Genomic DNA, 14875 nt, shown 5'->3' with positions numbered 1-14875 from the left:
GTATCTAATCTCTGATAGCCAGGCTTGTTTTTCAATCATAAACATACTAGATTACAGAGGAAACACCGTGGCTGAGAATATTAAAATCTCATCAGGATATATGAGGGAAATTGTGTTGTGTTATGTGTTGGCACATTTCTGAAGCTCATTATTTGTGGTCATTGATGTAATCTGGTCTGCTTTTTTAAACTCAATCATTATAAGGTGACAAAATAATTTGATGTTTTTACATGCAAAAAATAAATAAAAAATCTGCCATTTTGGTACAATCATGTTGCATGGTTTATTTTTTATCACTGATTCATTAATAGGATATTATTCATAATTATTACAAGTATGTATTATTATACTGTATATTAGAGTTGTGTAAGGGTAGAATGTTGAATCTATTGTTAAAATCTCATTGCTATATCCAGATAAACTGTCGCGAGAATGAATACAGAAATCTCGTCCACCACCAGAGGGCGCGCGGCCGCCTAGAAACGCTCAGAAAGCAAATCTCTTGACGAATTCTGTGTGATTAGAGGCATTTTACATATTATACTTTAAAGGATTGGAGTCTAACGTAGAAATAGAAACCTAGTCCAAACCATCTCTGTAAAATAAATTATTAAAATAATGCTTTAAAACTGGGAAATGATGCAAACGCTGAGGAAAGTCACAGGTGTCACGTGACGGACGTGTCGGGCTCGTTGCCTTGCGCGTGGCCGTGGCGTCAAGATCTTTCATTTATGATTATCTGTAATTTTAACATCTGCTGGACTTCTCTTTTGGTCCTCCTGACCCTTGTAATATTGTTTGCAATGTCCTCAGACGCCGATGAAAAATATGTGTCTGTAGATTTTGAGGTGTTCGGGAATGTTCAGGGTGGGTATTTTGATTGTTTTGCAAATTTGGCGACATTAATTCACGCCACGCCTCCAATAATAGACGAGCGTTTATTTATGCCACAGCTCAAAAAAGCTTTTACTGCTTTGTGCATTAGTCTTATTATACTAATATGTTGATTATTCTTGTATACAAGTACAGGGCTACTAAATGAATTACATAGGTTATATACAGCACAGCACACTTATTCCATAAACCTCACAAATGTTTGTCTTTTTTCAGGTGTTTGCTTCAGAATGGTGAGATATTTATGGATAATACAAACTAAGTTTGCTTTACAAAGCTAGCTTATGTAACTAAGAGCGGCAGAACCTACTAACACTAACCAAAAATAGAAACATTGCATTATTATGTTTGTAGACATGGTAATACTATGATATTCTGCTTGACAATAAGTGATTGTTGTGCAAATACAAACAAGTGCTAGATCTGCTAGATGTAGCCTAAGTATTAAATGGGTAATAATACATGTGAAAAAGGGAAAAGTTAAGTTTTCTCACATAAAAAGTGAAATAGGTAAGACATCTGAATATATTTGGTATTTAGTATATATGATAAAATATATAAGTGTATATATATATATATATATATATATATATGATAAAGTATATACGAGAATACGCTAAAGTATTCAAATTGCATATATATGATGAAGTCTATAAGTGAATATATGTATATATGAAGAGTTCAGATGCAAAAGCCTCTAAATGCCATTTGAAATTTTCTTCTTTAATGATGATTTTTATCAAACTTGTATATTTAAGTTCAGTAATTTCACTTAAATGGTAATTAATTGTTATTTAAGTGAAATTACTGTACTTAAATATACAAGTTTGATAAAAATCATCATTAAAGAAGAAAATTTCAAATGGCATTTAGAGGCTTTTGCATCTGAACTCTTCATATATATATACGAGTATTTATGTTAAAGTGTATAATTGCATATATATATATAAGTAGGCTATATGATATGCATGATAAAGTGTATACGTGCATAAATATGAGTATATAGGATAAAGTATATAAATGCATCTGAGTATATATGATAAAGTGTATAAGTGCATATATATGAGTACACAAAGTATATAATTGCATATGAGTATATATGATAAAGCATGGCCAAAGTAATATTTTATTCCTAGTGAATGCATGAACTGATAATAAAATCTGTCCTTTGAATGCAATGAAATTAATGGCATTTTTCTAACACATTAATGCAAGATCAAGTCCCTTGTTTCATCATTCATGTGTTTGACTCTCTGTCTGAATCTCGACAGTACACAGAACAAGAGGGGAAGAATCTGGGCGTCACGGGCTGGGTGAAGAACACTAGACAGGGCACTGTGGTCGGACAGGTGCAGGGGCCGCCAGAGAAAGTCAACGAAATGTGAGTGTGCATCTGTGTTTATATCATTTATTTGGGTCACAGCAATGAGAGCAATTAAAGAGCAATTTACAACTAAACCCAGAACAGAACAGAAATCAAAACTATATCTGCGCCTGTCATGTGCTCTGGTGTGCAGTGTTTATTCTAGCCAGCAGGTGGCGCTAGTGTCCCAGTGTTCGAGTCATATCATGGAACAGTCTAGAAACACTGATGGTGAAAATGGATTCTCTCTGTGCTGTAGTGATGGAGGTTCAGATCATGTACTGACTCTCTCGGCTCGAACAAGAATGAACGAATCTTTTTTTGAGTCATTTCGTTCGTTTAAGCGGCTTTATACTTTTAACAGCCAAATTCCCCGAACACGTCCACCTACACAATCTTGATCATATTCTGACTGAGTTAAGAAGTGCAGTCAAACATAATTTACTGGGAACATAAATAATTAACGTGTTCATTTGTCACATGACAGATGTTTATGAGAGACCCGTCGTCACTGCTGTGCTGTAACCTGTAATGATAGATGGAGGCGACACAATAGAAAGCTTTTAGTGCGATGAAAGCTTTTGCAGCCTGTGCTGTATTTTGAGTGTGTGTGTATGTGGTCTGCGGTCCCTCGGGTCGGGCGGGACGGGGAGTGATGATGTCATCATGTCAGTCTGGGCGGGGCGGGAGCACAGGGGCGAGGGCTTAATGATATCATCAGTCTCTAATGTGAACCAGACATTGTGCAGATTACTGGCGAGGGAGAGCTGAGATTACTGTGTCTGAATGCGTGGAAAATCCACATTTATGCATACAACTGTGCATGGTGTTTTTTTTATTATTCTGTAAAAAATTATATGATCAATTATTTATGACGTGTTTTTACAATGCTTTAATTCGTCAAAATAATTTAAGCAATTTTCAACTTTTTTAAGTCAGTTTAATGACATTTAAGTTGAAATGACAAATTTATTTATTTTTATTTTTTTATTTTTTTTATTTCAAGCAAAGAGTTTAACAACAGAAAATATATACAGTAATAATAGTAATAATAATAATAGATTACAGATATGAAAACCTTTTCACAATATTCTAATTTTGAATTTGGGGTTTTCATAATCTGAGCCACAATCATCAAAATTATAACAAATAAAGGCTTGAAATATCTCACTTTGCATGTAATGAATCTATATAATATATTAGTTTTACCTTTTAAGTTGAATTACTGAAATACTGTAAGTTTTGCATGATATTTGAATTTTTCTAGTTTCGTATATAACTCTAATTTTTTTCATTTTTCGAGTTTTGTATATAACATGACTTTTTTTAAATTTTTCGAGTTTCGTATATAACTCGAATTTTTTGAATTTTTCGAGTTTTGTATATAACTCGAATTTTTTTCATTTTTCGAGTTTCGTATATAACTCGAATGTTTAAAATTTTTCGAGTTTCGTATATAACTCGAATTTTTTTCATTTTTCGAGTTTTGTATATAACTCGAATTTTTTTCATTTTTCGAGTTTCGTATATAACTCGAATTTTTTTGAATTTTTCGAGTTTTGTATATAACTCGAATTTTTTTTCATTTTTCGAGTTTCGTATATAACTCGAATTTTTTTCATTTTTCGAGTTTTGTATATAACTCGTCAAAATAAGCTAAATTTTTTAAAAGTTATTCAAGATTCAACTCATTTTAAAGTCAGTTTAATGTCATTTAACTTGAAATGAATTGACCAAGTCTATTGTACTGAGGCAGTAACTTTTTTTACATTGTATTATAAAAACAAAAAGTTAATTGAAATAAAGCTAAAATATTAATATAAATATTAGATGGAAAACTTTCAAAAGCAGTTTTTGTTCGAGTTACACACACTGTTATTATAGCGCTACACAAACGCTGAAGAGCCTCACCCGTGTCTTCATCACCAGATTAAGCAACTGTGATGCAATTACGCAAAAGAAATCAATTACATTAATGGACTAATGGATTTAAGGGACTTTAAATCAACTGTGTGCATTTGAATTAATACACACCATCAATTAAACCTCAGAGATTTTTGTTTATTCATTTTAATAATATCTTAGCATAATTGTTCAGGCCTCAGTGCTGAGCAGCATATACACTGTCACTGTCTGTATAAGATGCGAAATTCATGTTATAAATCTGGTAAAGTGATAACAACATGTTAATTCATGTTAGCAATGTCTTTCTTTCTACTTAACAACATTTAATGCTTATAAAACTTTCAAACATCAAAGTTTGTCCCATTGAACTTTACTTTCTAGCTATAAGATACTCATATCAAATGAATTCGTAATGTTCGAAGTGTTTTCCGTGAGAACGATGTTTGAAAGGACTTGCTTTGATTGTATTGTGTGTTGAAGTGGGTTAAGGTGCCGCTGCCCTGTACAGACATTTATAGCTGTGATTCTCTGGTGGGACTGTGTCCTATTTATTACACTCTGCTACACAACCTAGTGTGTGTTTGTGTGTGTGTGTGTGTGTGTGTTATACATGCGATTGTCAGGGACAAAGTGCTCCAGTACTGCATGAGAAAAGCTCTTCCTCTTTTGAAAGCCTCCTCTTCCTCATTCCAGCTGGTGAACACGAGATGCGAGTGAACACAAATGTGTTTGCTCATTAAATATTTACACAAGCCTCCAGGCCCCGCCCCCTTCACCAGTTTTCCCATTCCTTGTATTTCTTCACCTAAATTACCAGATCGTTTGACATCTTTCGATCTGTTAACTCTGTGGCGTTATCATGGCTCTCTTCATCTGTCTGTTCTCTGTTGGCGTATGGGGCTGGTTTGGTGAACTCTCTTGGGTTGTGGGCGTGTGTGTGTGTGTGTGACGTCGATGAGACTGTAGATCCCGAAGGACCGTTCCCAGACGACCTCCGCCCATCCCTGAGTAATATCTGGATGAGCTCTGAAGTGTAGAAGTGTTACCAGAGTGTTGTCATCATCTGTGTGTTCATGATGCTTTATCTCCTGTGATGTGACACCTATACATCGATTTTAAAGCTTTCTCTTACATCAGTTAATTATTAATCTTTTAGTATTATCATCACTTTTACAATTGCTCATATTTAGGCTAATTCATCTTAATAAATCCCCCAAATATATAATATAATATAATATAATATAATATAATATAATATAATATAATATAATATAATATAATATAATATAATATAATATATCATTTTAAAATAGAAATTGTGAGATATATATATATATATATATATATATATATATATATAATTAAAACATTTTTAACTATTTTTATTTGGTATATTATTGTGAGTGAGTATTTAATATTCTATTTTATTGTTTTTATAATATAATGTATTATAATTTAAAAAATAGATATTTTAATAGTATATTACATTAAATACAATATTAATTATGATAAAATATAAATATTATTTTTATAAATATTATTTTAGTGAGTGTTAAATATTATATTTATAATATATATAATATTTACATATTTTATTATTTTTTGTTTTGATCTATTTATTGTTTCTAACTGTTTTGATAATATAATATATTACAATATAATATAAATGTAATTATAAATAAAAAAGAAAATATCTTTACTATATTATTTTAATACAATTTTAATTATTATAAAATATAAATATTATTTTGAGTGAGTGTAAATTATATAATATTTACATATATATATATATATATATATATATAATTTATTATTTTTTATAAATTATTTGTAAATATAAAATATGTTAAATATTTTAAATATGTCATATAAATAAAATAAAATAAAATATAGTTTATAAATATTTTATACAATATATAGTTTATATATTTGTTTTGGTGTCGTGTTCCTGGTGTTGCCGGCGGATTGTTAGACTGAGGTTTATGGATAAAGTAAAAGTGTATGAAGAAGAAATTCCTTCCTATCACAGTGTGTGAATGTTATCAGACTTCCTCACGGGGGGAGATGGGAAACTCCTTTCCTTCAGAACACAATGAGCACTACAGAAACTGGAGTGTGTGTGTGTGTGTGTGTGTGTTCAGAGAACAGCTGTCCGGGTTTGTGAAAGAGAGTGAGAGTGTGAGATTGACGGAAAGTGTTCTCGATCACCTAGATATGAAAAAACACAGAATACAAAAATAATAGATAATACAAAAACAAAATAATTTAATATAATGTAATGCAGAAATACTATAAATATAATAAATATATATAATATAATATTTTGCAACACAGGATTTTTGGGTTGCTATAGAGGTATGTTAGTTTGAAATGATTAATTCTGAGTTATTAAATGAAAATATTAGATAATGTATTTTCCATAACTTAAAATTGAAAGTTTTTGTTTGGAGAGGCCATTAAAGTGTAGTTAAATCGTTATAAATAATAATATAATATAATGTAAAATAATACAATATATTTGGGTCGCTATATACAGTAGATGCAATAATGATGCGTTTTTGATTATTAAATACAATTATTATAATGTTTTTTCCATAAATTAACAATAAAAGTATCTGTTTGGTCCAAATAAACAAATCATTATAATTTTGGCTGAATCTTTTAAATAAATAAAGAGATTTAGCCAAAGCAGTTTTACTGCAATTAATTGTCAAAAGAATGACGTTATTGTTTAAGTTGCTGTTTCTTTGTAATAATTGTGTGAAACTGACTCGCTATTTCCGAGTGCAACTGTTGTTGTTCCTCCGGCATAAACGAATCGAGTGGCAGTTGGGTGTGTGTGTGTGTGTGTGTGTGTATCCTGTGAAACAGTGATGTGAGGCGATTCATGTGAAGTGTGTATTCCTCTCTCAGGGTTTGATTTCCTCAGTTTGAGTGAGCCGCACCCTGGTGAAACTCTTATAACCCCGGAGTAACCCGGATCCGTCTGTGATCCGTCATTCCCTAGGCTCTCTCTCACACACACACACTCTTTCTCAGGGGCATTGCTGTAGAGATTGTGTTGTTCTCTTTGACTCTGGCTCCTCCTCTTCCTGAAAGCCCATTATAGAGCGGGATATTGGGCAGTCATGCAGATGCTCTGAACACACACTCTTTCTCTCACACACACACACACACACTCACTCTCTGATCCAATATGAGATCAGCGCTGCGGCCCACAGGGAGAATAATGCATTTACAGCCCTTTGAGGAACAGTGTGTGTTATTGGGTAGGTTTAGGGTTTGGGTTACTGTGTGTGTGTGTGTGTGTGTGTGTGTTTGAGAGTGTGACAGTGTGTATGATGGGTAGGTTTAGGGGTCGGGTTAGTGTGTGTCAGAGAGAGTGTGAGTGTGTTTATGATGGGTAGGTTTAGGGGCCGGGTTAGTGTGTGTGTGTGTGTGTGTGTGTGTGTGTGTGTATGATGGGTAGGTTTAGGGGCCGGGTTATTGTGTGTGTGTGTGTGTGTGTGTGTGTGTGTGTGTGTGTGTGTGTGTGTGTGTGTATGTGTATATATGATGGGTATAGGTTTAGGGGCTGGGTTATTGTGTGTGTGTGTGTGTGTGTGTGTGTGTATGATGGGTAGGTTTAGGGGCTAGGTTAGTTTGTGTGTGTGTGATGGGTAGGTTTAGGAGTTGGGTTATAGTGTGTGTGTGTGTGTGTGTGTATGTGTATATATGATGGGTATAGGTTTAGGGGCTGGGTTATTGTGTGTGTGTGTGTGTGTGTATGATGGGTAGGTTTAGGGGCTGGGTTAGTGTGTGTGTGTGTGTGTGTGATGGGTAGGTTTAGGAGTTGGGTTATAGTGTGTGTGTGTGTGTGTGTGAGCCTCACCCTTGTTTTCAAAAAAGTTTTTGAAACTTTCAAAAACTGAGGTTTTTGAAACCTCACCCTTGTTTTTATCCTCCTGCAGTTGCACAAAAAAATATTGTTGATATTTTTGTTTGTTTTAATGCCGTTGTTTGTTGTTGTTGTAAATCTGCATGGTTAAAAAATAAACCTGTAAAATGTATGACAGCTTTACTGTGAAAACTGTGATTGACTGTCTGTCCTTAATGGAACACAGAGATGATGTGGAGTTCCAGAAATGACATCATAATGAGTTCAAACGAGTCCAAGTTGACTCCATCAAATTCCATATTCTCTGACATGTTCTCTCTCTCTCTCTCTCTCTCTCTCTCTCTCTCTCTCTCTCTCTCTCTCTCTCTCTCTCTACAGGAAGCACTGGCTCAGTAAAGTGGGCAGTCCCAGCTCTCGAATCGACCGCGCTCAGTTCTCCAACGAGAGACGCATCTCTAAACTGGAGATCCGAGGATTCGGCACTCGATACTGATACCCAACCCAGTCCCATCGGCACCGGCAATCACTAAACTCAAACACTGTCCAGATCTTCACTAACACTGAAGAACAAAACCAGAACCCCATCACTGAAATGTGTTTATATTTATTAACATAGGGTTTTAAATGTGAATAAATTGTTTGATTTTATGCAACTTCCCCAAAGCAAAACACAAACAGAGTCGTGATTTTATCTGATCCATCCATTTAAACGCAACAAGATAAAACAATATCGAATATTGAACTGGATTGTTATCCTATAAAGTATTATATATTTATAAATCTAATTTTTTGTACAAATTCAGCTTTGAATCACAGGAATAAATTACACGTCACTATATATTCACATAGAAAACAGCTATTTTTAATTTGTAATAATATTTCACAATTTTTACTGTATTTTTGATCAAATAAATTTAGCAAATCTCAGAAGAGACTTCTTTCAAAAATGTTTTTAGAGAATTATATGTCCACAATATAACCAGCTTGATGTAAAGTTTATCAGACTAATAAACATCTATCAATACACCAAAATTTTGTTGGCTCTCTGTCGATATGAATATTAGACGTCCTCTGATTCTACACACATTATCCTCTTTCAGGAGATCTTCCCTGTGTGCATAATTGACCAATCACGGCATCCGGCGCTTGTGTTTCCGGGCAAAACCCATCCTCCCTCGCAGAGCTCTCTTAAGGTGGAGTGTGTGTGAGACTGGTGTGTGTCACTCTCATGCAGCGTCAGCTCTGTGTGCATCAAAAATGCATTAGGAGTTATTGCTAACATCATAATGTCTTTAGGCTTGATCTGGAAGCGTCTCCCAGATTGAACACGTTGCATCAGAGACACAAAAGACAGAGTCCCCGGGGTGTCCTTTTTCTCCCAGCATGCTTCACTTCAGCTAATCTGCATGGTTAGAGAGGCTGGAATCCTCTTAGCTGACAGTTGCAAGATTAGATCAGAGGCTTAGTGTGTAACCCAGAACGAGGGTTAGTGTGTCTGTGAATAGACGGACTGATCTAGGAACAGTTTGATGTGTCGGAGTATGGTCCGGCCTCTGATGGAATGTGCCGGGCTCTTTGTTTGGGATCTCTCTGTGTTTCCCAAAAGCATCTTGAGATGGAAGAAACCAGAGACCAACAAGTATTTGGAATCTTAAGTGACGTCATTGGAACTTTAGTGGAACATTGTATCGAAATATCAGAATTCCATTAAACTGCTCCAGTTGAGACATTTAGAATGTTACAAAATGTTTCTTTTTTTCAAATAATTGCTGAACTTTTGAACTTTTCATCAAAGAATCCTAAAATAATACAACAACCTGAAGAAGTAAAACTGCTGATAATAATCATAAATGTGTCTTGATCATCAGATCCTCATTTTAGAGTGATTTGTGAAGGATCATGTGACACTGAAGACTGGAGTAATCACAGGAAAAAAATACACTGTTGTTTTAAACTATAATAATATTTCACAGTGTTAGAGTGTGTTTAATGGACTCGGCGTTTGATTGATTGGATCAGGGTTTGCTGAGCGTCCGTCTGTAAGCGTGTTTGACCCGGGGTCTTTTAACACATTTAATGTTAACCTGTTAAATCTGACCTTCCCTTTTAACTTCAAGGCAATCCACACATTAATGATTCTGTGTTGTTTGTAGATGCTCGTGCTTCTTTAAATTATCAGTCTAAAGCATTATATATGAATATTTTAATGTGTTACTGCATCTATTTACACCCCCATTTGCTGAGTTTAACCATATTACATGTGAGATTGAAACAGAGCCGTAACAGACAGGAAGCAGTGAAAGAACAGGAAACGTTTTTTTTTCGGCGAGTGGAAAAACTGTGATTCTGGAGCGCACATGTTCTCCAACTTTCCAACTCGCTCGGTGTAATGAAAACATGGACTTTAATGACTTAATTGCACTTTAAGATCTACTGAATGATTTCTTTTACATTTAATTTGGTAACACTTTATTGTACAGTGTCCTTGTTTCATATGTTACATGTAGTGTTACCATGCATAATTACATGCAACTAACCCTTAACCAAACCCTAACCCTATAGTAAGTACATGTAGTTAATTAATATTACTCAGCACTTAAATATATAATTACACTGTAACAATGACACCTTACAATAAAGTGTAACCCTTAATTTTAAGTACAGTGTTATACATTAAGTAATAGTTATCTGCATGTTTAGGATTAGGGTTTGGTTTAGGCTTAGTGCATGTAATTATACATGTAACAAGGACACTGTAAAATAAAGTGTCACCATGATTTTGTCGCCTCATTAATAGTTGAAAAGATAAATGAATAAATAATAAAAGGAGGAAACTCTTGACTTTAATTCAAAGGTACTGCACTGTTCCACATACAGTGATGGTCTCAGAAGCAGTCACTACTTTGATTTATTCCATACTGAATGATTATATTAATAAATACTGTGCTTGAAGTTACATTACTGTTACTATAAATTTATTACACATAAAAGTGCAATATTTGTTTGGAAATGTTATCGTGGTTATACTATTTATTTATTATTTACAAAGAGTTGATTAAAGAGTCTGTTCTGCTCACCAGGGCTGCATGTATCTGACATTAAAATACAGTAATTTTTTTTTTTTTGAAATATTATGAAAAAGTTGACCAGAGACCTAATCTCTTACATAAGATGGCATGATTTCTATCATTTTCTCTGTGCATTATTGTCTGTTTTATAGTAACACAGCCTCGTGAGTGGGTGTCGGGTTTCGCATCGTCACTGTTGCATAGCAACCGCGGTCGCCAACAGCTCGAACCCTCTGTCTTCCGTTTTCAATGGAAGAGCAAATGTACCATAATGCAGAAATATTTCTGCCTCGAAAAAAGAAGGTTTTGGAGTCTTTCCAGTGAGTGTGTGTTATTCTTCAACTCCCTGCTTTCCTGAAGATCTGCTTTTACACTCTCGTTTCTATATCTGCAGGTCAAACACATTCAGGATCTTCGATGAGACGGTGCCGGAGCGCCTTGACCCAGTCAGAGGTCACCGGAACCGCAGATGTCCAGCAGGAGAGCCTCGGGAGCCCGAGAGACGAAACATCCCACATCCACACAACTGCAGCTTCATCAGGACTAATGTCCGCTTCCTGAATGAGCCCATCGCTCACATGGACACGGAACAGGTGGACTGACGGGAAATAAGTTCGAGTCAAGAGCCCAATCATATAAATGAATTAGCCTACATTTAATTTGACGAATAATATTTTTTGAATGTATCATTTACTTTGTGTGATCTGTTTAATTGATTGAAGATATCATTATTTCATCATTTTTGACCACTTAACTAGTTTGACTGGTGGTCCACCGGTCCTGAAGAAGCTCCGCCTGTGAAACCGGCTTACAGCGAATCCAGCACTCAGAGAAGAGACTTCCAGCCAATCAGAGACATTCCTATCAGAGCACGTGACAGCAGACCCGCGGCCAGAGGAATCAGTAAGTGCAGTGTGTGTGTCTGTGAATGTACAGTAATAGTATATCTGACATCAGCCCCTTTTATTATCAAACATGTTTTTAATTGTTCTGCAGTCCCAGCTCTGAGTCCCATCGACCAATCAGAACAGCTCCAGGATGTTCATAGACCTGAATGATTCTGGAATTCAAGGAGAGGTGAGACTTTTGTCAAAATATCACAAATGAAAATTCTGTCATCATTCACTCGCCCTCAAGTTCTGTACGAGTTTCTTCCTCCTGCTGAACACAAATCAGTTTTGGGTGAACTATCCCTTTAAGACAGTTGTGTTAGAAAAAGTGCAAAACCCTTTGGACTCATAAGAATCATAAAAATGGACACATCACAATATTCCTCTTTATAATAATTCATATGCAGAATTAATATGCCTGGTTGAGTTGGATAGTAGTGTGTTAAACTGGCGGTTATGGAAATGGACATTTTTAAATTACAGCTTTAACATAATCAAATAAACTGGCGCATATTTATCAGTCATGCATGCATAAAGAAACAGGTGAGATCTTGTTTCAGTCCCATACATTTTAAAGTCCCCCAGTGGTGTAAATCCAGCTTTTAATGTTGTTTATGTGTGTATGTGGTGTTTTTAATACGCTTAAACCATGTGTAAGTTCATAAGTGGACAGCATTGTTGAGTATTTCCTCCTTAAAACTGCAGTGAACCAAAGACAGTCTCAAAAACACGGTTTCTGACGTCACAAACGACCTTGTAACCAATCAGATCAACTCGTCAACCAGTGGATCTCTGAGCTGAGAGAGTGAGTGGAGGCGGGGCTCTTTTGCATTTTCATAGAACCGCGCATACTAAAAAAGGCAAGGGTGTCGAGTTACATTTTAGTCATTAAGACATTTGTTTGACAAGGAAAAAATGCTTAAATATGCCGTTTTGGTGATCAAAGATTAGTTTTAATGGATACAATTATTGACTACAAGGGACTATTGCCTATATATAATCCTATTCATACTTTTTAACTGAACAAATGTAATTGTTTTAACAATGAACAGATGTATGCTGATTATAAGCCTGATTATATGATTGGATGTGTGACAAATATGCCTCACCTTATGTTTATTAGTTTGTTTAGGTTAAAACTGTCTAATCCAAATGGATGGAAATATTATATGCAATATAAACACACATAGGCCTATAAATTATTTATATGCATAAATCTAAATATTTTTGGAGTGTGGTAATAACTTCGCAGATGTACACACTCCTCTTTCCCCTCACAGTGAACTGACTCTTGGCTAGACTGAACTGTAATGGGACCAGCTGTGTTCGTTCATCCACCATTGTGTGTGTGTGTGTGTGTGTGTGTGTGTGTGTGTGTGCTGCACTGTTGCTGGTGGAGTTCACCCCTAAAATGAAGGATCTGGTGTCATTTACTCACACTATTGTTGATCCAAACTTAGTTAACATTGTACAGAAATACTGTTTGAGCGCACTGTTCCTTTAAATCTCTCTTTCTCTCTCTCTCCAGGACATTCCTGATCTCAGAGGGGTCTTGTTTGCCCTCAGCAGGGACGGTGGACGTGTGTATCTGTGGTTATCTGGCCTGGTGTTCCTCCCACAGCCGGACCCGGAGACGAGGGGAATCTCTGTCCTTTGGGATTCCTATGGAAGCTCTTTTCCGCCTCAGAATAAAACATTTTAAAAGATAATTGTGTCTTTTTATCTCACAATTTTGAGTTTACATCTATCAATTCTGACATTATTTTTCAGAATTGTGTGATATAAAGTCAGAATTGTGTGATATAAAGTCAAAATTGCATGATATAAAGTCAAAATTGTGCGATATAAAGTCCAGGAAAAAAGTCATATAACTTTTTTTTCCCTGTGCGGAAACAAGCTTACATTTATTCCACCTCAAAATCAAATCAAGACAAATTTTTTTTTTGTATAAATAACTAGGATTATTTTCATGATGCATATTTTCCCAAAATTCTCATTACAGTAATGTAAAACTAATTGATTTTTTTTTGTAATTATACATATTATTTATTATATATGACTTCATCCTGACAGCCAGAATACACAAACTGAGGGTTGAGTTGAAAGCTTAACTGGTATTATTTATGTTATGTTCAAAAAGTGTTTCATGTATTCTTCACTTCTCAGTATCATTTCCATATAATTATTGGATATTAATATTTAAAATTAGTTTTTTTTTCAGCTTTAACTTAATTTATTTTAGGCAGCATTTCTAAATTTAGTGACACTTTACAATAAGGTTCGATTGGTGAACATAAACTAACAACTAACTAGTTAATGTTCATTTCAACATTTACTAATACATCATTAAAATCAAAAGTTGTATTTGATAACATTAGTTAATGCACCGCAAATTAACATGAACATTAATATTTTTTCTAATATTAACAAAGGTTAATAAATATATAAATGTTAATATAAAAAATATAAATGTTAATAAATATTGCAATATATTATATTAATATAATAATAAGTAATATAATATATTATAATAATAATATATTATATTACTCATTTTTAGTTCATGTTATTTAATGCATTAACTAATGTCAACAAATGAGCCCTTAATGTAAAGTGTTATAATATTTATATTTAATATATTATTTGCAATAATACATATTTCATATGTATTTATTGTATTATTTACATATATTTTTTCCCTTAAAAATAATATTTTAATTTTATTTGAATACTTCATGGCAGTTGTTTTACACTGTATTACAGTAATTTTTAAATTGATTACAAAAGGAATAAACGCAGAAAAAGTCCTAATTGTCATGAAAATATGTGTCAATGCAAAAATCATTATGGTTCTACAAACAGGTATAGTTATTTGTTA

General features: G+C 34.2%; 2 protein-coding genes across 3 annotated transcripts; both read left to right on the top strand.

Moving 5' to 3' along the window:
- The first annotated feature begins 536 nt into the window (after positions 1 to 536).
- acyp2 (acylphosphatase 2, muscle type) lies at positions 537 to 9065 on the top strand. Of its 2 annotated transcripts, XM_039673433.2 has the most exons (4): positions 537 to 867; positions 1111 to 1127; positions 2166 to 2275; positions 8418 to 9065. In XM_039673433.2, exons 1-4 carry the CDS (start codon positions 732 to 734, stop codon positions 8530 to 8532), a joined length of 378 nt encoding a protein of 125 aa, XP_039529367.2. In that variant the 5' UTR covers positions 537 to 731; the 3' UTR covers positions 8533 to 9065. The 2 variants fall into 2 exon arrangements, with proteins under 2 accessions (XP_039529367.2, XP_039529368.2); XM_039673434.2 differs by lacking the exon at positions 1111 to 1127 and having other exon boundaries at positions 725 to 867.
- Positions 9066 to 9091: 26 nt separating this feature from the next.
- On the top strand, positions 9092 to 14448 carry LOC120480282 (ciliary microtubule inner protein 6). Its single transcript, XM_039673321.2, has 6 exons — positions 9092 to 9232; positions 11260 to 11427; positions 11502 to 11700; positions 11866 to 12010; positions 12104 to 12184; positions 13526 to 14448. Exons 2-5 carry the CDS (start codon positions 11357 to 11359, stop codon positions 12163 to 12165), a joined length of 477 nt encoding a protein of 158 aa, XP_039529255.2. The 5' UTR covers positions 9092 to 9232; positions 11260 to 11356; the 3' UTR covers positions 12166 to 12184; positions 13526 to 14448.
- Positions 14449 to 14875: the final 427 nt, after the last annotated feature.

This window comes from Pimephales promelas, chromosome 21 (assembly GCF_988280905.1).
Source record: "Pimephales promelas chromosome 21, fPimPro1.hap1.1, whole genome shotgun sequence".
NCBI classification, from domain to species: domain Eukaryota; kingdom Metazoa; phylum Chordata; class Actinopteri; order Cypriniformes; family Leuciscidae; genus Pimephales; species Pimephales promelas.
This window is presented reverse-complemented; position numbering and strand designations above follow the sequence as displayed.

Coding starts and splice junctions, on each gene's coding strand:
- acyp2 (XM_039673433.2), top strand. CDS start 732: ATGATTATCTGTAATTTTAACATCTGCTGGACTTCTCTTTTGGTCCTC. Junction 2,276..8,417: donor CCAGAGAAAGTCAACGAAAT/GTGAGTGTGCAT, acceptor CTCTCTCTACAG/GAAGCACTGGCTCAGTAAAG.
- LOC120480282 (XM_039673321.2), top strand. CDS start 11,357: ATGGAAGAGCAAATGTACCATAATGCAGAAATATTTCTGCCTCGAAAA. Junction 11,428..11,501: donor AAGGTTTTGGAGTCTTTCCA/GTGAGTGTGTGT, acceptor CTATATCTGCAG/GTCAAACACATTCAGGATCT. Junction 12,011..12,103: donor ACCCGCGGCCAGAGGAATCA/GTAAGTGCAGTG, acceptor ATTGTTCTGCAG/TCCCAGCTCTGAGTCCCATC.